The sequence below is a fragment of the Pollicipes pollicipes genome, unplaced genomic scaffold (assembly GCF_011947565.3).
Source record: "Pollicipes pollicipes isolate AB1234 unplaced genomic scaffold, Ppol_2.1 Scaffold_6686;HRSCAF=7923_pilon_pilon_pilon, whole genome shotgun sequence".
Taxonomy (NCBI): domain Eukaryota; kingdom Metazoa; phylum Arthropoda; class Thecostraca; order Pollicipedomorpha; family Pollicipedidae; genus Pollicipes; species Pollicipes pollicipes.
Window position 1 is genome coordinate 20,666,664 of NW_023596921.1, and position 25,576 is coordinate 20,692,239.

At 58.2% G+C, this 25,576-nt stretch overlaps 1 protein-coding gene across 1 annotated transcript in view; it reads left to right on the forward strand.

Annotated features, from left to right (window-relative positions):
* Positions 1–25,576, forward strand: part of LOC119108039 (uncharacterized) — a 31,696-nt gene that overhangs the window by 4,069 nt on the left and 2,051 nt on the right. Inside the window, exons 2-10 of the mRNA XM_037231623.1 lie at positions 5,882–5,975; positions 13,190–13,426; positions 14,190–14,333; positions 18,450–18,655; positions 18,877–19,170; positions 19,282–19,960; positions 20,477–20,643; positions 21,980–22,202; positions 23,388–23,513. Coding sequence (XP_037087518.1) covers positions 5,882–5,975; positions 13,190–13,426; positions 14,190–14,333; positions 18,450–18,655; positions 18,877–19,170; positions 19,282–19,960; positions 20,477–20,643; positions 21,980–22,202; positions 23,388–23,513 — 2,170 coding nt within the window. The remainder of the gene's footprint in view (positions 1–5,881; positions 5,976–13,189; positions 13,427–14,189; positions 14,334–18,449; positions 18,656–18,876; positions 19,171–19,281; positions 19,961–20,476; positions 20,644–21,979; positions 22,203–23,387; positions 23,514–25,576) is intronic.

Consider the following 25,576-nt stretch of genomic DNA (forward strand, 5'->3'; position numbering starts at 1 on the left):
GATTAATGCGGCGTTGGTCCCGTGTGCATGTACAGCTTTGCCAGTCGGACGCGTTCGGCTGGATGAACCACGTGACCCATGGCATAGCTGGCGGTTTGTTTGCGTGCAGACGTGCCAGTGCGGCAGCCGGCCAAACAGACCGAGCGCGCACCGTCGGCCGAAGACACGGGCTGCCGAGACGACCACGGCCTGTAGCGCGCGACAGTTCCTTCCGAGTCGATCTCGGGCGGGCGGCGCGAGCTCGCTCTAGTGCGCGCCTCTCCTACGCGGGGCCCGTCGTGTGTGCACTGACGCCATCACTCGAGTGATGCCCGTTTGGCGCAGCATCCAAACTGAATCGCAGAATCGCAGCATCCAAACTGAATCGCAGAAGGGTCGCTGGCGGGGGCGGGCGGGGGCGGAGTTTCCCCGAGCCACGCTACAGGTGCTCTGGCTCCCCGCCAGCTGACCGCTGTCTGCCGGCTCGGCCAGACACAGCACACCCGGGTGGTTGAACTCGGCGGCGTTGAATCATGCGGCATCTCCTTGTGTTTCGTTCTGGTGCGCCCGCTGGTCGTCGGCGCGCTTCGTCCGTGTTTCGTCTGCTCAGAGCAAAGTACCGCCCTTGTTAGAAGGGATAGGTGTCACTTAAAGCTGTTTTATTTTGTAAGACGGTACTGTTAACATTCCTTGTCGGATATCCAGGAGAAACGAGATATACATGCATTGATATTTCGTCCACATGCCTGTCAGTCAGCTGTTCGCGGGCGTGAGGCCGCCCTCTGTTTGCTACCTGGGGGTCAGTTAGCTTCAGGCGGACGTAGCCAGCTGTCTGTGTCTGCTGTCTGCCTGCTGTCTTAGGGTCAATCGGCTGCGCGTGGATGTGGCCAGCTGTATGTGTCTGCCAGCTGTCTGCTGTCTTAGGGCCAATCAGCTGTTCGCGGGCGTGGGGCCGCCAATTGCCTATGTCTGCCGGCTGTCTGCCGTTTGAGGGCAGTTACCTGCACGTGAGCGTGGCTAGCTCTCTATGTCTGCGGGCTGTCTGCTGTCCGAGGGTTAGTCAGCTGTACGTGGGCGCGCGGCGGCCGGGTGGGCGTGCCGGCGGAGCTGTGCGGAGTCCAAGGTCCGGCCCGTGCCCGTTTGTACCGGTCTGATCCGGAATTGACGCCCACCCTCTCCCCATCATCTTCTTTCCGAAGTCCTGGGCGCGTTCTGGCTACAGTTTATCTCGAAGAGTTATCCGCAACGTCGGGAAATTTTCCGGAGTAATGTTCGGCACTGCCAACACGGAGAAATATCGCAGATAATGATCCGTGCAGGGCAAAAACCCTGGGTAATTTTAAGAACATATTAAGGCGGGGATTATTTTTCAACATGTCTATCTATGACCGCTGGCCATGTATAGTGCATGTGAGACAAAACTAGTGGATCATTTTCGAACCTGCCGAACGTGAAAGGAAAATCTGCGTGGATGATTATCGGAGAGATTAGCATTCGTTGAACAATCTTCCCTCGGCCGCGCGCGCTTTTGGTGTCCTCGGGAAGATCCTCGTCGGCTTTCTGACAATCAATGGAGGCTGACCGCGTGTCGACCCGCATACTCAACAGAAACGCTTCGTTCAGGCCTTGTCAAAGAAGGTCACTTATGCCTCGCGATTTTTGAGGGCTACTAATTTATGAAGCATGGCCATCGGATGTTTTCCACGACTTCTGTACGCGAGAGTAATGACTTGACTGGGTGAGCTGGGTATCCATGGCGGCCGTGCCCTCTGTGTCACACATTATGACATTGCTCTGAAAAGTTTTGGGAGTGGCAAACTGCATCTTTTGAATTATTGTGCATCGGGGATTCTTTTTTCGCCACGTCTGACTATGACCGGTTGGCTGTGTAAGGGTCTTCCTAATCAGGTAATGCCTAACATATCATTATCAGATAATTGTGGATGGTAACACTCCGGGAATATTTTATACCGATTTACGTTTTGCATGGCATGGTCTACAAAACCAAGCACCAGCAACGCACCAGCAACCAAAATGCCTTCAAAAACGAAACGTGGAGATGGTTTGAGACAGCATGCAGTCGTCACGCCTTGGAGTACTCAGGATTCTCGGTCGGAGGTCTGTGTGGCGATGGTTTGAGACATCATGCAGTCGTCAAGCCTTGGAGTACTCAGGATTCTCGGTTAGAGGTCTGTGTCGGTGTCCGATCCGTGGCAGCGCAGCTGGTGGCCGAACTCCGCCCCGGTGGTCCGTCGCCAGGCGCCCCCGGCCTCGCCCCTTCCGGCTTTCCCGCTCGCCGCTCGTCGCTGCGCGGTCGGTATAGTGGCCGCCGTCCACTCGAGCCGTATCTGCAACGGCAGCCGATAGTGACCGGTGGGGCGATAGGAGCGGCCTGCGGCGGCAGCACGTCAGTGTCCGCCGCGCCGCGCCACGATGGCCTCCTCCGCGTCGGCGCCGGTGGCCGTGCCGGGCCGCCGGACACGCACCACCTCCGAGGCGTCGCGCGAGGGCGGCACGCCGCGCTCCCGGCTACGCACCATCTCCGAACACCAGGTGGACGACGAGCCCGTGGAGCTGGAGCCGTTCCTGGCCGAGCACCGCAGTCCTGCCGTAGGTAGCCGGTTACGCTGCCCTCTGTAGGCAGCCCGGCCACGCTGCCCTCTGTAGGTAGCCCGGTCACGCTGTTCCGCCGTAGGTAGCCCGGCCACGCTGCCCTCTGTAGGTAGCCCGGTCACGCTGTTCCGCCGTAGGTAGCCCGGCCACGCTGCCCTCTGTAGGTAGCCCGGTCACGCTGTTCCGCCGTAGGTAGCCCGGCCACGCTGCCCTCTGTAGGCAGCCCGGCCACGCTGCCCTCTGTAGGTAGCCGGGTCACGCTGTCCCGCCGTAGGTAGCCCGGCCACGCTGCCCTCTGTAGGTAGCCCGGTCACGCTGTTCCGCCGTAGGTAGCCCGGCCACGCTGCCCTCTGTAGATAGCCCGGCCACGCTGTTCCGCCGTAGGTAGCTCGGTCACGCTGCCCTCTGTAGGTAGCCCGATTACGCCGTTCCCATGGGTAGCTGGGCTGCACCGTCATCCATGTGTAGCGCGGCTATGCTGTCCACCATGGGTAGCCGGACCACGCTGCCCCTAAAGGTTGCGGGGTCTTGCTGTCCTCCATGGATGGTGGTGTTATACTGTCCTCCGTGGGTAGCCGGGTCGCGCTCTCCTCCGTAGGCAGCCGGGTCACATTATCCTCCGTAAGTATCCGGGTCACAGGCAAGAAAGGTGCGAAAAACGGCAGATACTCCCATAAGATGTATGGCATATTTGACACGTGAGCTCCAGCCCTCAACATTATGTATTGGCGATTGACAGTCAAGGCAGCGAGCAGCGGCCACAGCATGTGTGACAATTTGCATTCATGATTGTTGTTCTATAGTTAGGTGGTCATAATAAGTGAGGATATTTTCTTGACATGCTGTTCATGTTCTGTGTTTTGTCATTGGCTTGAGTTCCTGGCCGATGTTGGCGGCAGATGGAGGATACAAAAGCTCAAGCCACATTTCTGACGATGTTTTGGACCTAGAGTTAGCTGGAGATCGTTTCATTCTTACTATTGAACGGTGTGAAATGGATGAGAAGCGTCAATGTAAAGCCATAATGTAATAATCACAATTTAATGGCAATGAGCCGTCAATGTAATACAAATACCGACAGCAGCTACCCGTTTGATGATGCCGATGATGATATCACGTTTAATGTGATAAGGTATATAGGTAGGGGGCTAGGTGTTTGCCTGCCTACCTACCTAAGTAGGTAAGATGCTATCAACTATCATCGTTAAATCCGGAAGGCAGCAGTGTTCCTCATCTCAGAACCGATGTTTTCACCTGACCACGATTCATATATGGTTTTTTGATGAGTATTAGTATCAGTAATAATCAAGAGTGAAATTAACAGTCCCACATAACTCATAACGATATGTGCCTAGGGCGGGCCTAGAATTTCACTAAGTTAAGGCTTCTGAACTTTTGAGGTCACATTATGGAATGAAACACGACAATATTTCATGAGGAGTCCTACCTGGACTGTGCTTTGTTCTGGAATTTTCGTATCACGTGAGCTCGTATGTTGAACAATGGCTTAGCTAGGGTTCGTTCGTAATTTACCTTTTGCATTTTGGCTATTGTGTAACTATGCCCTCCGGTTACGCACTGGTCAGAAAGAACGGCCTCTCACCGCTGGTGACGCTGTGTTTAGCTTAGTACCCTAAAGGGAAACATCCGTTTGTTCAGGCTTTGTTTTTTCAAAATATTTCTGAACGATTATAACGTGATTGTCGACGACATCCGACTCTAACACGGTGCGTTGTCGAACCCTCCAATCCAGCGCCCATTACCATTGGTAGCTACGGTTACACCCAATCAAAAGAACCTTGCCCGTTTATGCATTAAACAGTGTATGGGCGACCCGCAGTTATCGTTGAGTAAAATCGGGATATCGTGCAGCGGAGCATAACATTTTTTTAAAGACACCCCTGCCTGAAGTAGCATTATGGTGAAGTCGATGACGATTTGGAGCACTTGTTAACGGAATAGGACGATGTTTTTGATGTCTTGGTTCGCGATTACTGAGGTTGTCCCAGGCATAATTTCCGAATTATTCCCGATTTTAATGAAGTATGCTTTGACGTTCAGTGTCTTCAATACTTTTCCTATATGTAAGCAAATGCAAGTCAGCACTAAAGCGAGTCTACGACTTCCGATCAAACCAAGAACTACCGATTTTCCGATGGATGCCGTTGGTGAGTTGACTTGTGTACGCCTCGCAAGTAACCACTTCGTGAATTCGGTGACTCTTGGTTCGTGAACTCGCTTTATGATGCTATGTCCTGGCCATCTCGCGATCTGCGGCATGGTTGACTGCATGCTGCTAGTCAATGCCGAGTGAACGCCAAACGGGAAGAGCTGAACAACTTGTCAAAGCCTCATTTTAGTCGTTTAAATATGTTGAACAAGCGTCCTATCCTTACAACCCATGAGAAACCATGACACGTGTGCCACTTGTCTCGCGTGACAGCCTCGGCTCTATTAGTGGGCTTTCAGATGGAATGATGCGATAGAAACCTTTCATCTTATGTTAGGATGCCGGCCAAGCTGCTAGATACGGTGGCCTTTCGGCTTGACGCGGCGCTAGATTGGAGCAGAGCGAAGGCTCCGGTGCCGCACAGCGCCTGAAATAGAACCGTCACCGGGTTTAGCACCGCCATGTCGGCGGCAGGATCGCCCCGGCCGACCCGGCCGCCCCTCTGACGGCTGAGTGTAAGCGCGAGTCGTCCGTCCCCGAGCGCTTCCGCCGTCGAAGCCGCCAGCCGTGCCGTGCGAGGCGTGCGGGGCTCGGCCGGGCGCCGGCGCGTGCCGTGAGACCGAGCGTTGCCGGGCGCGGCCCGCCCGCCGCCGTGTCACCGGCGACCGTCGGAGCGCGTGCCGACGGCGGCGCCGGAGGTCACCGCCGCAGGCCACCGGCGGTGCACCATCCGCTGGCGGCGCCGCTGACAGTCGTCCGGCCGGGAAATCCGGTGCACCGTCCGCTGGTGGCACCGCTGACAGTCGTCCGGCCGGGAAGTCCGGTGCTGCAGACGGCCGCAGGAGCACAGCGCGCGCGCCACTTAACGCTGTCGTCTTTGGTTACGTTCTGGCTTTTGCTGGAGCTTTGTCGTCCGCTCTGCTGTCTTGCTGCGGTTGCCGTCTTGTTTCATCCGGCGGGGCTGTTTTCCCGTTCTTTTATTTTAATCGCGTGTTCATGCTGTGCTGTTTTACGCCCTTGCTTTAAGCTGTATCTTTCATTTGCCAGTGTTCTGAGCCGCGGTGAGAGGTGCCACTTGTCTCTGTTTCGCCCGTTCTGAGGCTCGCCTTCTTTCTGCAGGGCGAGAAAGGCATCGTGATCGGCATTCGCCACGATGAGAACTCCAACCCGTCGTCGCCGTCCTCGCCGATGGCGCCGCCCGGCGTCAGACAAGGTGGGGACCGAGCGGGCGTCGGCTCCGGGCAGCGAGCCCACGCCAGTGCCGCTTCTCGGGCGGGGGCCGCCTGCGCTGATGGGAAATCCGCGTGGCGTAAGCTTCGTTCTGGGTGCTGTGAAAACTATGTGAGACGAAATGATGTAGCGTAGGTGTTCCGGAGGTCGATTGTATGATCTTGCTTATGGAGCTTATTGCAGGAACGTCGCTTTAGCGCCGTAACGTTGCATTCGGCTGAGATGTAGGCCCTCCATTATGCCGCGGACCAGTGGAAATCTGTACAGCCGGGCTGTGGGAGGAGGGCGGGGGCGGGCGATGGTTTCAGCAGCCCAGGCCGGCTCGTTATCGAGAGATACTGCCGACCGGAACACGGCTGGGCTGGAGACCATCAGCTCAGGCCCTTGGGAATGATCGGATATGGAGCATACCCACCGTTCTCAGGATAGAACGACACCCTTTCGACGCCATGCATGGTGGCCTTTTCGTTATCTTTGTGGAACCGGCATGCGTGCAATTTTCGACCGAAGTATTCGACTGCAATCTGTCTTCGTGGTGTCGCTGATCGGTGCCGCTGTAGGGAACTCGCGCTCACGTGAGGCTCCACTGAGCGCGGATACCGGGGGGTCGCGCGCCGGCGCGCCGGCTGCCGCCCGTCCCCGCCGACCGCGGCGCCGGCCGCGGCGGCGTCCGTGTACACCCGATGACGGTCAGTGGTGTACACTGTACAGGCGCCGCGTGTCTGCCGGCACTCTCGGCCGGCGACTGCGGCCATTGTTGGCTTTAGCCGGCTGTTTTGCTGGCCGAGATGAATGAGACATCTGGGGCGGCGTAAACGGTGTCCGGCCGACAGGGACCAGGCCGCGGCGCCTGACACTGCGCGGCCCACGGGTGGGACGGCGCTGCAACAATGAACACTTAGCCACGAGCTGCCAAACAGCGGGCCGCGTTAACTGCGTGTCGTTGACGGCCGTGTCGGCACCTGTGTGGAGAGCGTTGCAGCTGACGACGGCTGGGAGGACCGCAGCGTTCGCCGGCCCTGTCTGGCCGCCCCGGCGAAGACGCTACCGGCGCGGTCAGCCCGTCGACAGGGCATGCGTGGACGGCGGACGGCGGCGGGCTCGCTCACGGGCACTCGTGCCGCATGCGGGAACGTGCCGGTGGCAGTAAGCTGTACACAACGGCATTGACACGGTCACTCGAGGTCAGGATATTATGTTGTAGGGCTACTCTCCGATGGTGTATTAATTCTCTGTTTGTTTGTTTGCCACTATGGCTGTTGGACCATACTCTCTTGATGATGATGATGACTTCATAGCATCACGGTTGCGGGGCAGTTTTCTTCAAAAGGATGCGCCTTCTTTGGACTTACGCCTGAAAGCTGCCTAAAACAAACCAGTGGGATTCAGACTTGGCTTGTTATGGCACCCCGGTTTTGGCTAGCCGGCAATGCGTAAAGGCGTTCACCGCGAGCGAACGGAGTTTGCCTCACTCGGCCCGAACTGCACATCTCCGAAGACAAGAGCATTTTCGTCAGAAAAATTTACACGCTAATCGATGCGCCAACACACTGAAGCTCTTGTATGTAAATGCGGCGTCGCAGATCATCGGAAATATGTAAACAGTGATTCATGTTAACGAGTGTGAGGGTACGCTCTGGTGAGTTGGCTCTACTCAAAGGGCCTTGCAAAAGGCCCCACATGACAGCATGCGTCTGTCTGCGGGACACAAGCGGGAGAAAGCTTACCTGGTTTTGAGATGAACGTTAGGTCATGATCATTTTTCACTGAGTTAGAGATCAAAATAAACCGATCGCGTTACTCCTGGTTAGCGCGGGCCAGATTTTGAACGTGGGTATCAATCGTAGATTACTTATGATGGTTTAATGACCCCATGTCACCGTCCAGTTGGATAACAACGTGTTGGAATATTCAAACAACCATGTACGAGCACGGGACGTGGACGTCACAAGCGGGCAGGGTATGCCGCATGTTTGTAAACAATGTCGGCCACGAAGTAAAAATCGTACATTTGATCGATGAGAGGGCAAACAGCTGCGTGTGGTGTGAGCTAAGGCCAGAAATGCGCGAACATCCTTCTGTCTTTACCCACCATCGACGTTGATTAATTTGCGTGCCTTTTCGAGTGGGGTTGTGACGAAATGAACCGTTGGTTAGATGTCGACAACAATTGGAGAGTGGGACACAGTTGGCCTCAACGCAGGCTTAGTTGCAATAATGCTGATCAATGGGGCGTGATGTTTTGCACCGCTTCGGAGAGGCACGTCCGCTTCCCCTCCCCTTCCGATATTCGCCTTTAACATTTGTCCAAAATGTGCAGCAGTTCTCAACAAGACAGCTTATGTGTTGTTCTATGCATGCGCACAGAGATGCACATAGTTCATACAAAGTCATGACGATTACAACATGAACGCTTTTCTGATCAAGGATCAAGTGTGGATACGACAGCATTGTAATGGCTGCAGGGACCTCAGTGGACGTAGGGCCCGGCTGTCCTTTTTCAAAGTCTTTCTTTTCCCGTTCCGCACTCCCACTCTTCAGTCATTCTCACAAAACACGAAGTCTTAGCCACGGAAAGTGGTGGCGCCTCTCCATGGAAGAAGAACATTGCTCGAAATTGCTCATTGTTGGCGGAGAGAACTACTTTACATGGGACAGCGAGATAGAGTTCACAGAAAAAGCGACAAGATGCTCGTACCGCTCCGTCTCCGCTGCACAGTGTGCGGAGATCTTGTGGCGGTGTGACACCGGGACGGGCTGAGGTCAAAAGGTCAGACATTAGGATCGAATGGCCCTTGATGTGACCTTTGAAAGACCTTTGATGTGGTCTTGGTAAAAACTGCCCAGCTAGCAATCAAGTTCAGAGCGACAAGCTACACTGCAGACGCAGTTTCTTCTAGATCCCAGATAACAGGGCATTGGTTTTCCTTTACAGCCGTCAAATTGGCTGTGAAATATATGCAACGTACAGACTGCTGGGTTCGAAGTGGACATTGTCAGAAGTAGATTCTGAGTGAAGTCAGTACCACGTATAATTCACCTGTGTATTATACGCGGTACTGTGCCGCGTATAATATGATGCACGTGCCAGATGACCTGTAACCCGCACCGAGCAGGTGTTTTACTTACATTTGTCAAACGATGAGGCCCGACGGATCCCCTCTTGTCTGGAAACCAAACACGCTGGAGCCTAGCGAAAAACGTCATAAGGTCGGCTACTCAAAAGTGTGCGAAATATTTCTGTCAGTGGGAGTGGATTTTGAAGAGTCAGACTAGCCCATCGAGGACGCATTACAGAATTAAGACATAGCAATGACTTCATAATTATGTCCTATAGTGGACAGCGTTAACACATGACAACATCTGAGGTTTTGTCTGCTCTCGTGCCTTTTGTATATGGGTTAGACACCTGAAGTGTATAACGTCCCAAACGTTCCTGTGGTCCGGACCCGCCGACCTCAGTGGTCATCACGCCCACGGTCCGGACCCGCCGACCTCAGTGGCCATCACGCCCATGGTCCGGACCCGCCGACCTCAGTGGTCATCACGCCCATGGTCCGGACCCGCCGACCTCAGTGGTCATCACGCCCATGGTCCGGACCTATCGACCTCAGTGGCCGTCACGCCCATGGTCCGGACCCGCCGACCTCAGTGGTCATCACGCCCATGGTCCGGACCCGCCGACCTCAGTGGTCATCACGCCCATGGTCCGGACCCGCCGACCTCAGTGGCCGTCACGCCCATGGTCCGGACCCGTCGACCTCAGTGGTCATCATGCCCATGGTCCGGACCCGCCGACCTCAGCGGTCATCACGCCCACGGTCGGGACCCGCCGACCTCAGTGGTCATCACGCCCATGGTCCGGACCCGCCGACCTCAGTGGTCATCACGCCCATGGTCCGGACCCGCCGACCTCAGTGGTCATCACGCCGATCGTCCGGACCCGCCGACCTCAGTGGTCATCACGCCCATGGTCCGGATCCGCCGACCTCAGCGGTCATCACGCCCATGGTCCGGACCCGCCGACCTCAGTGGTCATCACGCCCATGGTCCGGACCCGCCGACCTCATTGGTCATCACGCCCACGGTCGGGACCCGCCGACCTCAGTGGTCATCACGCCCATGGTCCGGACCCGCCGACCTCAGTGGTCATCACGCCCATGGTCCGGACCCGCCGACCTCAGTGGTCATCACGCCCATGGTCCGGACCCGCCGACCTCAGTGGTCATCACGCCCATGGTCGTGGCAGCGAGGAGAGCGGTGGCTGCATCGCTCTTGGCACGCTGAATGGTATGCGTATAGTGGCCGGTTTGTGGGTGCGACGAGCTACTCTCGTTATGCTAGGGCGGCATCAAAATGTGCTACGGTAGGATGCATCAAACAATTACAGGAAGTCCTTCCGAATGCATATTTTACGGATGGCGTGCGCCATCCACCCGCCCGACCGCGAAAGCAATCCACTTCACCTGCACAGAAGTCATCACTTCACTTGTGATCTATGAGTAGCGGGGACTTAGAGTTGTGACAAAAAGTGTGATAAAGCTTGAAACATGGATAAGACAGTAGTATTAGCCTTTTCCTCGGAAAAAAACAGGAGAAGTGAGATATAGTTAGGTTGATATTTCGGCAACATGCCTCTATCGAAACAATAGCAGAAGTGAAGACTTTTGCCACAGGAGTAGCATGAATAGCAGAAGTGAACACTTCTGCTATTGTTTCGATAAAGGCATGTTGCCGAAATTTCAACGTAGCTGCATCTCCATTTTCCTGTTTCTTTTTCCGAGGAATGAGGCTAATACTACCGTCTTATCTATATGAATAATGTTCCTCGCTAATACACTGATGAACTTACGTAATTTAGTGCTTGAAACCATGTTATTGAACATTTCAGCACCATGCCTTTGATGCTTTAAGAGCTATTCCTGAGAAACCTGGGCAGACTCGGAGCCCGTGGCCACCGTTCGGTGAGGGCTCAAACATGTCGAAGCGTTCCACCCTTTAGTTCTCCGCGAAATAACTCATATGGGCGTCTATATTGCTGCGGGTGATCCAAGGGGAAAATTAGGTAGTTTCTTGCTTTGTTGTTTGATGTCAAAATGCGTTCCTATCTGCTTAAGGGAGGGGGAGGGCAACTGCCATATACGGCCATTGTGGTATATCGCTTTTCTTAAGGTCGGAGGTCCGTTATGTAGCTCCCTCACACGTCAACAGGGCCGGCGCGACGCCTTGCATGGGCGTTTATGACGCCAATTGCTCACGTAGCATGGCAAGCGCGGTCAACCGGCCTAACGAGATACACTGCCGACGGCCAATAACCCAGCACTGGTCTTGATCCCTCCCATGGGTGTTCGCCAGACGCCGTCACGCAGCCAAGAAACAGGACAGTGTTAATGAGAGGCTGGCGACATCGCGATGTGCTCTGTTGCACCGCAGTGCCGCAGTTTCCGGCCGGTGGAGCGCCTGCTGGTCCCGGACGCCCGGCCCGGGCAGGACCGGTGAAGGGCTTGCTGGTCCCGGATGCTCGGCCTGGGCAAGACCGGTGGAGCGCCTGCTGGTCCCGGAATCCCGCCCTGGTCCTGCCGGGGCCGGGCGTCCGGCTGTCCCGTAGCCTCGCTCGGGTCCAGCGCAGCCGTCTGGCGGGCAGGCGGACCGCTGTGCGAGCTTCCCCGGCTGCAGGCAGCAGCGGCCCGGCGTCGGGGCCGCCCCGCTTGTTCGGCGTCAGCTGTTCGCTGGCGGCGCTATCGATTGCGCGTGGAAGCAGCCTAAGGCGGAGCGGCGCTATGGGAGCGGACCAGCCGACAAAGGCTCCGGGCTTGCCGCTAAGGCGAAGCGGCGCTAACAGAGCAGACCAGCCGACAAAGGCTCCAGGCCTGCCGGCTGGGCCTCGGTCCAAGCATGGTTGTTTGGATTTCTTCTTTCTTGGACAGGTTTTGCTTGGTTCATTCGCCTTTCATTCCTCATTCGCACCTCATGCTGAACCTCTGCAACATCCATCTCCCGGCACGCTGCATGCAGCAGCCGCGAACAGGTTTACGGCCCCCGCCCCCTCATGGTGGGGGTCCTGCCCGAACTCCCGCGGAAACCCGGAAGGGGTTCCTGCGCCGAGCGGTGTCGGTAGCAGGGAGCTGCCAGACGCATGTAGTTTGGTCTCACCACTCCCCACTTTCCTTCATCTAATAACCACACAAGGCTCATTGCCGGCTGAAAGTGCTTTTGCTTAAAATCGAGCTCAAGAAAAGCTGTACTCTTCTTTAGAAGGTTATGCCATGTTACGAACGAACCTGGCTGAAATGCCAGGAGCCCTGTAGCATACATCAAGCACACTATCATGGCTGAGGCGAAATATGATGGGCACCAAATGCTGTGAAACGAGGCGTCAAATAAGCGATGAGTGTCTCATAGCAAGGCGAAACTTATGTTGTTATATGCAGCTTGATGCACTCACAGATGACCCACCACCCTCAAACGGAAATGTGCCCGAAAGGGTTCTTTATGTCTGGTTCCCTGGGCAGAGTGGAGAATCGCGTCTTGGTACATTGCTTCCGTGAAGTAGAAAAATAATCCCGAATGTTGAGCGTGTGTCACCGATGATGACAAGTAGCCATTGAAGCCCGTTACATCTTGCTTGTTACCTGTTACGGCCTGTTACGGCTATTGACTTGCCGTGAACGACACCTGTGTCTCCAGATGTCGTCTGGGTCTCTCATTCCGGATAACATGTTGTTACGTAGTTTAAAAAGACGCTTTGTGGCTCCGGTACGGTGTGTTGGAGACGCCGTCGTCTCGCCCCGCCTGGGGCGCGGCACTCGTGTGGGCTCCGCTGTACGTGCCTGCCAGTCGCGCCGTTCGGAGGCGCCCGTAGCGCCGAGTCAGCCGGCGTCTCCTCTACTCGGGGACTTAAGGCGGCACTGTAACCTCTGCTTTACACACACACACACACGCACGCACGCACGCACGCACGCACGCACGCACGCACGCACGCACGCACGCACGCACGCACGCACGCACGCACGCACGCACGCACACACACACACACACACACACACACACACACACACACACACACACACACACACACACACACACACACACACACAGGAGTGCGCGCGGCCGTGCGGTCCTCTCCTGGGCAGCCAGGCGTCCCGTGCGTCAGTACCCCCCGCCCCCCTGACCTGTGCCCTCCTTCGTGGGCCGCAGGGGACAGTATCGCCGACGTGCACGTGGGCGAGCTGGACTTCACGGAAGTGCCGACCCCGCCGGACGGAGGCTACGGCTGGGTCATCGTCTTCGCCTCCTTCCTCTGCAACATGATCGTGGACGGCATCGCTTACAGCTTCGGTATCTTCATGCCGGCCTTCGTGGAGTACTTCGGCGAGGGTGTCGGCAAGGTGGCCTGGGTGGGCAGTCTGCTGAACGGCGTCTACCTCAGCGCTGGTGAGAGCGGGCAGAGCGATACCGCTCCGGTGGCTCTGGAGGAGTGTGAATCGTGTGCTCCGGTTTGCGGTCGTTTCAAATGTGTGTTCAGCAGGTTTTGATAGGTCGTGCGCCTGCGCAAAGTTATAACCAATCTGTATATGGCTCAATATAAGTGTAATTGTTTGTCAGATACTTTGATCATAAGCACAGCGAGACTCCGCACCGTCCACTATTCCAATCGCTAGCTGACTGAATGAAAGAGAGTGTGATCTCGATTATTTCAGCCGAGATGTTCGATTTTCAGTGCTTTGATAAACGTGCACGGCTGTCGGCCGGTGACCAGGAGTCCGTGTACCGACAGGTCCGATCGTCAGTGGGCTGACGAACGTGTACGGCTGTCGGCCGGTGACCAGGAGTCCGCGTGCCGGCAGGTCCGATCGTCAGTGAACTGACGAACGTGTACGGCTGTCGGCCGGTGACCAGGAGTCCGTGTGCCGACAGGTCCGATCGTCAGTGGACTGACGAACGTGTACGGCTGTCGGCCGATGACCAGGAGTCCGTGTACCGACAGGTCCGATCGTCAGCGGACTGACGAACGTGTACGGCTGTCGGCCGGTGACCAGGAGTCCGTGTACCGACAGGTCCGATCGTCAGTGGGCTGACGAACGTGTACGGCTGTCGGCCGGCGACCAGGAGTCCGTGTACCGGCAGGTCCGATCGTCAGTGGGCTGACAAACGTGTACGGCTGTCGGCCGGTGACCAGGAGTCCGTGTACCGACAGGTCCGATCGTCAGCGGACTGACGAACGTGTACGGCTGTCGGCCGGTGACCATCGCCGGCGGCATCATGGCCGGCACGGCGTTCCTCATCTCGACCACGGTCAGCAGCGTCTCCTGGCTGATGCTGGTGTACGGAGTCATCGGAGGTAGGTGACGGACGAGCGCGGTGGGCTGGACGGCTTCTTCAGCCGGCCCTGGTGGCCGGTGTGGTATCTGCTGGTGTGGCTCACAGCTGGGATGACTCGTTGGCTATCAGCGGGGCTGTTGCAAGCTCGGTGGTAGTCTAACCGCGTTTGCGTGAGTTTGATGGGTAAATCAGAATCGTTCCGGGTTTTGCCTGTGATGTTGACAAAAACGGCTTAAAGGCCTCGGCTGTGTCAGCATGGTGGCATCATGGTACATTTATTGGTCAGATGAAGGCCGTGAATGTGTCCCTAAGTTACACACGTGTAAATAATGTGTATTGGGTGCCATCTCCATCACAGCGAAACTGGTCTTTACGCGCTTCCGGTCACTTGCCCATCTTGTCCTATTCATCCAGGACGTGACTTGCCCCCTCCCCCACCCCTACCCTCCTGCTCTTCCTCCCTGTCCCTGTCTCCGCCCTTTCTTTCCCGATCTAGAAACGTTCGTTGTCTCCATCTCTGACCTCGGCCTCGCTCTCTGTCTCACCTTCTTTTTGTATCTCTCTGTCTTCGATTGGTCGCACATTCGCCCCATTCCACTGCACCGACACGTGGGGCTCAGTTCTTCACCTCGGCCGCCCGGGCGTCAACTGCACTATTCATCTCTGTGTTCAGCTGGGCGGCTTTGTTTGCACCCCTCTGCCCCTCCCCGTCCCGCCGCCGCCCGTGCCGTCAATATCTGGCGGGTGGTGAGCCGCGCCCGCCGCGCCAGGTCAGGCGGCGGCCGCGGCGGCCGAGGCCGTGGCCGGCCCGCCGGGCGGTGACGAGCTGTGCCGCAGCTGCGCGGCCACACTGACACCATCCCGCCGTAATTACTGCTGCGGACCTGCACGCCGCACAGCGGCAGCGCCGGGGCTGGGTCCCGGCCACTCACCTGTGGGTCCCCGCTCTGGGATCTGGGTCCTCCATCAGTCGGATCTGGGTCCTCCGTCAGTGGGGTCTGGTTCCTCCGTCAGGGGGATATGGGTCTCCCGTCAGTGGGAGGTGGGCTCCCCGGTCAGTTGGACATGGATCCCTGGTCAGCGGGATGTGATTCCCGTCAGTGGTATGCGAGTCTCCTCAGTGGGATGGAGGTCCCATCAGTTGGATATGGGTTCCCGTCAGTTGGCTGTGGGTCCCCGTCAGTGGAATGTGGGTCCTCTGTCAGATTAAAGTGTATCCCCCGTCAGTGGGATGTTCTCCTCCGCCAATGGGATGTGGGTCCCCACCACTAGGATGTAGGCTCCGCGTCAGTGGGATGTTGTCCTCCGTCGGTGGGATGTGGGTCCCCTGCCAGCGGGATGTGGGCCCACCATCATAAGGACGTGAGTCCCCCGCCAGTGGGATGTGGGTCCCCACCGGTAGCATGTGGGCCCCCCGTTAGCGAGATGTCCCGTTTCAGTTGGATGTGGGTCCCCGTCAGTGGGATGCTGTCCTCCGTCAGTAGGATGTGTCCTCGTTCAGTGGGATATGGGTCTCCGGCCAGTGGGATGTGGATCCCGTCAGCGGAATGGGAGTCTCGCCAGTGGGCTGTTTGGTCCCCTGTCGGTGGGATGTTTTCCTCTGCCAGTGGGATGCCGGTCCCCCGTTAGCGGGATGTGGGTCCCCGTCAGCGGGATGTTGTCCTCCGCCAGTGGGATGTGGGTCCCTCGTCAGTGCGATGTTTTCCTCTGCCAGTGGGATGTCGTTCCCCCGTCAGCGGGGTGTGGGTCCCCGTCAGTGGGATGTGCGTCCCCGGCGGCGGACGGGGTGTGGCTCGCTCAGTCGCCGGGATGCGGCCGGATCGCCCTGTTGACGGGCGCCGTGTTTTTGGCAGTGTGTGGGCGCGATGTGATTGGTGCTCAGGATGCAGCCAATCGTTGGGTTTGGGTCGCGGTCGCCCCGCCGACGGCCGGCCTCGCGCGGGGTTACTTGCGCATTCAGGCTGCTCAGCCGCGCCGGGGCTGTTATCACTATGCTGTTCACTGGTGCCTTCGTGATAACGCTAACCGTGACATTTCTGTCGTCACTTAGATTGGGTTTGAAGTTTCCTTACTTGGGATATGGTTGATAGCAAGCTGACAGGGATTTCTGCTTTTTACATCTTGCAATTTCGGGCTCGCGGAATGTTTGTAATGATGACATATTGTCCCCCAAAGTGGCGCCGGCTGTGCAGTTGCCCTGTGCTGTACGCGGATGAACCTGCTTAATTTTACACATGGTGTCCTAGGCTACCGTTGCCATTCTACTGTAGACTACCCAGGGCATCAGCATCAGCATGGAGTAGCTCTTCGGCACCGTGAAGCTTTTTCGTCGGTGCCGTCACAGGGTTGGCACTTGTTGAATCATCCAGGTACTCTCCACCTTGTCGATGAAGAAGGATAGGAACGTTAGGGGTTGTCTCGTTTGCTGGCACGATGGCTGAATCTTTGTTGTTTTTCGCTTGGTTTTTGTTCGAGTGGTGGAAACACGCTAGCCTGACTTGGAAGCTCCCTGTTTTAAGCTGATGACCTATGCCTGAGCCTCCGCGTGGTGTGGCTTCCGGCGTCGTCAGTGGAATCCTGGCTAACGGCCGCCCGCTCCGATGTCCCGAGGTCGCTCTCGAGCGCCTCGGGCCAGGCGCGGCCGGGACGTGTCAGCCCGTCCCACCTGGTCACTGACCTCGGGTCCAGTGAGGCCGGGCGAGCCCCCTTCCCCGCCCACACCCTCCCCGTGAGCAGGAGCACCGGGCGACAGCGCCCTTTGTGCCGGCGCCGCCCGGCCGGCTGTGACTTTGTCCGCGGCTCGCGAGCGACGGTGTGGTGCGGCCCGGTGATACGCGCTCCGTCGGGGGGCGGTGCAGGGGGGACTGGGACAGCCGACGGTCAAGGCCGGCCGCTATCGATCGGCCACCCTTCGCCGGGCCGCTCGACAGCTGCCCTCCAAAGATAGTTGCCTGATTGATATGGACGGACGTCCCGCGCGCCGCCGCCGCTGCCTCGCCGACGGTCGCGGCGCGGTGTGGTGATGGCGTGCGGGGGGTGGGTGGGTGTCGCCTGCAGCCGCCCGGCCAACGGTCCTCCCACAGGGCCTCCCACCGGTCCTCCCACCGGGCCTGGTATCGGCCGCGCGCTGACCGGTGCCCGGGGACGGGCAGCGGCAGGTCGGGAGGTCTGGCGCAGAATGCCGCTGGGTCGGCGGGATGAGATCGGACGGTGGACGAGGATGGCGCCGCGGGCAGCGTGACGCTCCCGGCGGCGTCGACTGGGGTTTAATCACTACGGCAAACAACGCAGTGTTTCTTGTGCAGTCAGCCACAGAAAGGGGATCACTTCACATGCTGCAGTTTTGTTGTCGCGAAGCAACAACAAGCCTGTAACGTAGGTCCATAAATGATTATATATATATATATATATATATATATATATATATATATATATATATATGATACATTTGTTGTTTTCTTCCTCACTGTCTACAGAACGAGTAAGTTGATGGGGATCAGGATTCGATGGATTTGACCCACGTGCCCGCCAGTCTTGACTTACTGCGGCGCATGAGGAATTCCAGTCATTGTGCTGATAGTTGACCGTCGCGTTAAACTGAGACCTCGTAACGTGACGTTGATGAGTCGCCTCTCCACCCACCGTTGTAATGGCTCAGAGTGATGTCTGTGGCCTAACGTTATGTACACCTCCCTGCTTATTTTATGTTGCCCTAGAGACGTTCGCCAAGCGAACCAGTGACAAGATATTGCAATAGCATATTTAGATCGGTACCCATCTACGTGCAGTATGGTATCATTTTCGCGATCATGATCTCGATACGAGACAAAGCGTCCACAAATAGCATGCATACTTATCCGTGTCCAAAGTTAGCGCTACGTGTCACCTAAAGTCACGTGCAGAGCAGCTGACAGCTGCTGATGACTCTTTGTTTCATGATAAAACCCAGCGTGATCATCAGCGATATACGCTGTTTATCGCGCTGGTAGGCTGCCACGGCAGATAAGCACCGTTTCGGGGCGTGGGGCATGGTACGATACTCATGGGATGCAGCGTTGGTGGGGTGGGCACGACCGAAGCTGGGCTGGATGTGTAAGGCAGCGGCACCAGCTGACGACCGCCCCTCGTGCTCCAGGTCTGGGCTTCGGCCTGATCTACCTACCGGCGATCGTCACCGTCAACTACTACTTCGAGTCGCGCCGCGCGCTGGCCACCGGCATCGCCGTGTGTGGGTCTGGCGTCGGCACGTTCGTCTTCGCCCCCTTCGCCTCCTACATGCTGGGCCAGTATGGATGGAAGGGTGCCAACATGATCCTGGCTGGCATCATCTTCAACGCCGTGGTGCGTTCCATTGGGTGGTTTACGCGATGGGACGGGCCGGTGTGCGTTGCGGCCGTGCATTTGAGATTTGCGAAGACCTTGGCGTTGTGTCATGACTCCTTATCACTGCGAGGTCATGGTGGTTTCGAAGGCAAGTCAGCACGCCCATTCCAGGTGCGTGGGGCGCGGGGCTGCACCTCTCCACTGACACCGCCCGGTCCTGACTCGACCCATGCCGCCAGGTGTGCGGGGCGCTGATGCGTCCGCTCGTCTACAAGAAGCCCAAGGCGAGCCAGAAGCCGCTGCTGCAGAAGATGGCCGAGGACAAACAGCGCCAGTTGAAGCGTGGTTCCAACGTCTCCGACAGCTTCTTTTTCGTCCAGCTGCCGGACGGCACGCTCGAGCGCCGGCCCAAGTGGAAGATGAACGCCGACCCGGGCGTGCACTCGTCGCTGGCGCTCAACGAGTTCGGCTCGCCGTCGGCGGCGCTGCCGACGATCGCGGAGGCGGCGCGCACGGGCGGCTCCAGCTCACCCGAGGAGGGCGCCGCCGAGTCGCGGCCGTCCCAGCCGCCGCCGCCGCCGCCGCCCGGCTCGCTGGCGCCCGCCGCCGACCGCAACGGCCATTGTCTGCCGGCTGACGCCAAGGACGGCCCGGCGGCCGGCGAGGAGCAGCAAGCCGAGAAACCGGCTCAGGAGGACCCCGGCGACGGCGGCGACGCGCCTGCCCGCAAGGATGGCCCCAAAGCCAACGCCAAGGAAGGCGACAACGACTCGGAGAAGGCCAGCGACGAGGAAAAGAACGACGTGGTGCCCGAGCTGCCGGGCGAGGACCTCGAGCTGGGCCGGCGCGGCAGCAAGAAGGAGGTGCGCACTCGTGCCGTCAAACGACGCAGCAGCGTGCCCAAGGGCGAGCCGCCCGCCGCCACCAACGGCGCCGCCATGCCCAAGAACGTGTCGACACCGTCGTTCGGCCAGCAGCAGCGGCGCGGCTCGGGCGCGCGCGCGGCCGGCCTGCGCCTGAGCGCCTCGGGCAACAGCCTGAACCCGGACCTGCGCCGCTTCTCGTTCCACAACCGGCGCGGCACGGGCCCCAGCCAGGAGGACCTCTGGCTGTGCAGCAACACGAGCGTGAGCGCGGCCGGCTCGCGCGGCTCGCTGCCGCGCCCCGGCGAGATGCTGCGCCCTATGAGTCGGCGCGACATCTTCTACAGCGGCAGCATCGCGCACCTGGCGCAGTACCAGAGCCAGCGCAGCCTGGCCTCGTACCGCGCCTCGGTGCTCTCGCTGCCCCGGGACGGATACGCCGACCAGCAGCACGACCCCAGTGAGAGACGCACCGGCAGCGCTCGGCTGGCTGGGCTTCACGCTGTGGAACCGCTGGGGGAGGGGGCATATTCATGTCGGTAAAATTCGGGTCATGGTGGACATATCAGTATCTTCTGTAACGGATTTATCCTGGTGTTCGTTTTTGTATTGCTTGCGTTGAATTCACTAGTCACAACATATTTTGCCCCCCCCCCCCCTCCCTCTCTGAAAAGGATTCCCTGTCTCTGCTTTTGGAGTGTCACTACTGCTATCGGATTACCATTCTATTGTTACCCTGTTATGTAATGCATGGATCCAGCCATTCACAGCAAAGGAAAGGCTGGATTTACGTGCTAATCACGGCTTACAATAGTAAAGCCTATAAGTGTAAAGACTATACATGTATCATGATCTGTCTTTATTCTGTAACTGCGGCCCCTATCACCACTCAATCAGTGTGGTCCGCTATGTCGTGGCGGCGGCCGTTCTCGGCCGGACCCCGTTCCTATGACGCGTCGGTGTGCCGCCCCGGCAGACTCCTGGGCGTGCGTGCTGCCGGCCGGCTGCGGCGTGCTGGCTGAGATGATCGACATGAGCCTCCTGCGCAACCCGCTCTTCATCCTCATCTGCGCCAGCAACGTCTTCGGCATGCTGGGCTTCTACGTGCCGTTCGTGTACATCGTGGACTCGGCCATGATGAAGGTGCGGGCGACGGGCCGGGGCGGCGCCGTCGCCAGCCGCGCGGCCGGCCAGTCTGTGGGCACCGGCGGTGTGCTCGGACGGATGACCCTGACGCCGGCCCTGAGAGTGTCGGGCTCAGCCAGCCGCGTCATGCCGGCGCTGTGTGTAGCTGGCGGTCCGGGTGATTGCCCGGTCCAGACCCGCCACCGGGGCAGGAACCCGTGTCGCCGGTGCCGTCCGTCCCACCTCCCTCCCGACGGGGTCTCGTGCCGCCGGTACCGTCCGTCCTACCTCCCTCCGGACGGGATCTCGTGCCGCCGGTGTCGTCCGTCCCACCTCCCTCCCGACGGGATCTCGTGCCGCCGGTGTCGTCCGTCCCACCTCCCTCCCGACGGGATCTCGTGCCGCCGGTGCCGTCCGTCCCACCTCCCTCCCGACAGGATCTCGTGCTGCCGGTGTCGTCCGTCCCACTTCCCTCCCGACGGGATCTCGTGCCGCCGGTGCCGTCCGTCCCACCTCCCTCCCGACGGGATCTCGTGCCGCCGGTGCCGTCCGTCCCACCTCCCTCCCGACGGGATCTCGCGCCACCGGTATCGTCCGTCCCACCTCCCGACGGGATCTCGTGCGGCCGGTACCGTCCGTCCCACCTCCCGACGGGATCTCGTGCCGCCGGTGCCGTCCGTCCCACCTCCCTCCCGACGGGATTTTGTGCCGCCGGTGCCATCCGTCCCACCTCCCGTCGGGATCTCGTGCCACCGGTGCCGTCCGTCCCACCTCCCGACGGGATCTCGTGCGGCCGGTGCCGTCCGTCCCACCTCCCGACGGGATCTCGTGCCACCGGTACCGTCCGTCCCACCTCCCTCCCGACGGAGGCCCGTGCCACCGGTGCCGTCCGTCCCACCTCCCGACGGGATCTCGTGCCGCCGGTGTCGTCCGTCTCACCTCCCGACGGGGTCCCGTGCCACCGGTACCGTCCGTCCCACCTCCCGACGGGATCTCGTGCCACCGGTACCGTCCGTCCCACCTCCCGCCCGACGGGATCTCGTGCCACCGGTATCGTCCGTCCCACCTCCCTCCCGACGGAGGCCCGTGCCACCGGTGCCGTCCGTCCCACCTCCCGACGGGATCTCGTGCGGCCGGTACCTTCCGTCCCACCTCCCTCCCGACGGGATCTCATGCCGCCGGTGTCGTCCGTCCCACCTCCCTCCCGACGGGATCTCGTGCCGCCGATGCCGTCCGTCCCACCTCCCTCCCGACGGGATCTCGTGCCGCCGGTGCCGTCCGTTCCACCTCTCGACGGGCCCCATACCGCCGGTGTCGTTTGTCCCCTCTCGTTAGCCTGACTGCTGCCGGACAGGGCGTGGAGCCGGACTCGGCGGCTTTCCTGCTGTCGGTGATCGGCATCACCAACACGCTGGGCCGCGTCATCTCCGGCTTCATCACCGACTTCCCACGCGTCGACGCGCTCTTCGTCAACAACGTCTGCCTGATGCTCAGCGGCGTCTGCATCTTCCTGATCCCCTTCTGCTCCAGCTATGCGAGCTTCGTTGTCGTCTGCGTGGCTTTCGGGTTCTTTGTCGGTGAGTGGATTCGATCCCAGTGGCCGATGGCTCTGGGGTACGGTTCATTAGACGGATGTCGACAGATTGTATTGCATGCGTTGCTGACTGCGTTATACTGTTACTGGCATTGTAGTCACTGGCGGCATTGGCAGCAGTCCTATGAATAATTTGCGAACGCGACTTCTGATGGCTAATGGGATTCGGCCTATGTAGTAGAGCTCATCTGGTCTCGGTTGGCATTTGCTCTGTATCTTGATAGTTCTTAACATGGTAATGTTCATGGACCAAAGGTGGTGATGATCCATGAGATATCACATGAGGCCTGTTCCATTGACGTTGGTGTACGCTGTGCATGTTTCCTGTCCTTGCTTATATTGAGAGGCGCACATCAGGCTCACCTAGTTTCTGTTTTCTCAATGTATGCTTTGCGGTTCTAACTGGTCACAACACCACAATGTAAAACGTATAGAGCCGCCCGAAAAAGGTGCTAAGAATCTGACCAGTCAGCACGTTTGTTAGTCGCTGTGTGTCAGTGTCCACCCATCTTATTGAGATGCTCAAAATAGCTAGACGACAATCATGCAAGGACGAATTGTAGAATTCCAACCAGTTTGCATGCCGCGTAGTCCAGGCTCTTACCTAGCACAATACGTCCAGGGTTTTGCGTCGCCCCCTGCCGTGCCTTCTGTACGAAATCCCGTCTCGCGGCTGTGCGTCGTTGCTGTGAGTACCGCAGCGACTGGCTGCGGCTGGCTTGGCGTGCGATGACACGGCCTGCTCGGTCTGGGCCGGTGTGGTCGGCGCCGGCCCGGCGGCGGGCGCGGTACCAGTGTCTGTGTGCGCGCTGTTCCAGCCTCCTTCATATCGCTGACTTGTGTCATACTGGTCGACCTGCTGGGCCTGGATAAGCTCGTCAACGCGTTCGGCCTGGTGTGCATCTGTCGCGGCCTCTCTGCCATTGTAGGGACGCCGCTTGCAGGTGACGTCCCGGCGGCGCTCGGCCGCACCCGCGCGCCCCGCTGCGGCACGCTGCCCCCGCACCGGGGCGCGCTTGGCCGCACCCGCGCGCCTCGGTGCGGCGCACCGCCCCACACCGCACCACACCGCCACCACCTGCCCCACACTCCGCCCCGGCACGTTTACAGGAGGCGCGCCGCCGCCGTCGCCGCCGGGTACGGTACGATTGACCCGCCTCTGTTGCAGCCGGATACATCTCGCTCACCTGTATCGTGCTGGTTGACTTGCTGGGTATTGACAAGCTGTCGAACTCGTTCGGCCTGCTGATCCTGTTCCGTGGTACAGCGAGTATGGTTGGCCCGCCCGTGGCAGGTACGTGGACCGGCCAGGGACTCCCCGCCCGCCCCTGGGTGTGCCTAGTGCCCGTAGTCAGCTGACTGATCCGTGCGTTGTGAGCCCGCCGCGCCGTGTACGTGTACACCTCAGGTGTTGCACTGCGAACACCTCTGGTGGTAGTGAATGGGGAAACCCCAATGTCCTTGGAGTACGTGTGCGTAGATGAACTGTGTTGTAGCATCTAGGTGCATGCAGTATCCCAGGAATGGAATGTGTTCTTAAGTCACGGTACTAGCAAAGCATGCGATCCCAAAAGTATATGCTGATTTGGTTTTCGTTCACCGTGGGCTGGGTAATTGTTTTTCATAAGCGCATTCTGAGCTATGAAAAATAAAGATATAGTATGCAGCTGCACGTATGTAGTCTGGTATCCTCGTTTTGTAAAATGCTAAGCTTCTTGTGTTTCGCTCGTGCGTGCCAAAGGGTTCGTAAGGCTTTCTCTGTCAAGCATTGGTAAAAGCATGAACTGCGGGATTTCTGCGCATCGTAGTGGTCCAATGAAATAATTTTCGAAACCGATGTTGCGTTCTCCAAATCATGTATCTGTAGGAGTAATGATTGTTTATTCGAACATAGACGTTTGAACACAATTAGTTTTATTTGCACGGCATAATGTGCTGCTATGGGTGCAGGCTGCTTACGCCGGCCATATTGTGTTTATCACCTTAAAAATAGCACTGAATAATCCAGTCGTATAGCTAAGGCTGAGTGCTTCTCCATTGTTAATGAGTTCGACATGATTAATGGCATGTTTCTGAGCAAGCGAGTGTCCTTGTCTTTGATAATTTCAGACACCTGTAGATTTCGTTTGATAGACCTTGTGGTACCAACTTTAAGCTCGTTCTTGTATGGCTGATGTGTTTAAATAGAACCGTTTTCGGATAGCGTTATCGATGAGCCGAGGCACCACTGTACTAGTCCTGTATCACATGCAGTTTTGCATGTGCAGACTGACCGCGAGAAACGGTTGCGACGTACATGAAACCATTGCAAATTTACCGAAACTTTGTAATTGTGTACGTGTGGGAACTACCATGTTTTATTTCAGCTTTTATGCTGCATTGTGAAGTAAAACAACCTGTGTTACGAATATCTTGAAACCCGTTGGTGATGTGAGGTGTGATGCCAGTGCGCCATCCTCTCCCGCACTGTCTGTGACGTCTGCATGGCGCGGCGCGTGCTGTGTGCATGTGCGTGCGTGTGTGCGTGCGTGCGTGCGTGTGTGCGTGCGTGCGTGCGTGCGTGTGTGCGTGCGTGCGTGCGTGCGTGCGTGCGTGCGCGCGTGCGGCCTCATCTCGCTGGGATGACACCGAGGAGAGATGCGGGGTCCTGGGAGGGCCCCAGGTAAAGACGCCGGGTCCTTGGGAGGAGACGCGGGGTCCTGCGAGAGCCCCTGGGAGAGATCCTGAGTCCTGGGAGGGTTTCAGGGAGAGACGCCGGGCTCTGGGAGGGCCCCGTGGAGAGACGCCCGGTCCCGGGAGGGTACCGATTCGGAGTGCAGCAGAGCAGGCTGTCGCCGGCGGTGAGTTAAGCGGTACTCTGGTCAGTTTTTCAGCCTGTGGGGCGCGGCGCGGTGGGGCGCAGGCGCCGCCTGTCCGCCGGAGCAGGGTAAGCGGCCCCGCCCCTCCCCCTTCCCCACCACCACGCCTGAGCAATGCCACTCACACCAACGCTCCGCCCAGTCCAGTCACTGACCCCAACTGCCACAAGCTTTCCGGCTATGGCAGCGAGCTGGTGCTTCTCACTCTTGGCTGTGGGATTTTATACCACAATTGCATTCTGTATAATGCTTGTAAATGTGGAACTTATAGCTATCCGCGACTGCCTCACAAGCGCCTAGTTTCTACCCGCACAATGTCGCTGCCCTACAGGCGCGCTGGCTGGCAGCTTAGTACGGAAATAGTGTGCGGTTTTGTCACTAACATTTCCTAGAACCACGTTTTGTTGGCTTTAGATTGGACTTGCCTGTTATACCCTGCGTTCGTTTATTTCCAACTGTGGCCAGTTTCATAAAGCGAATAACTTTTTACAGTTTTGGT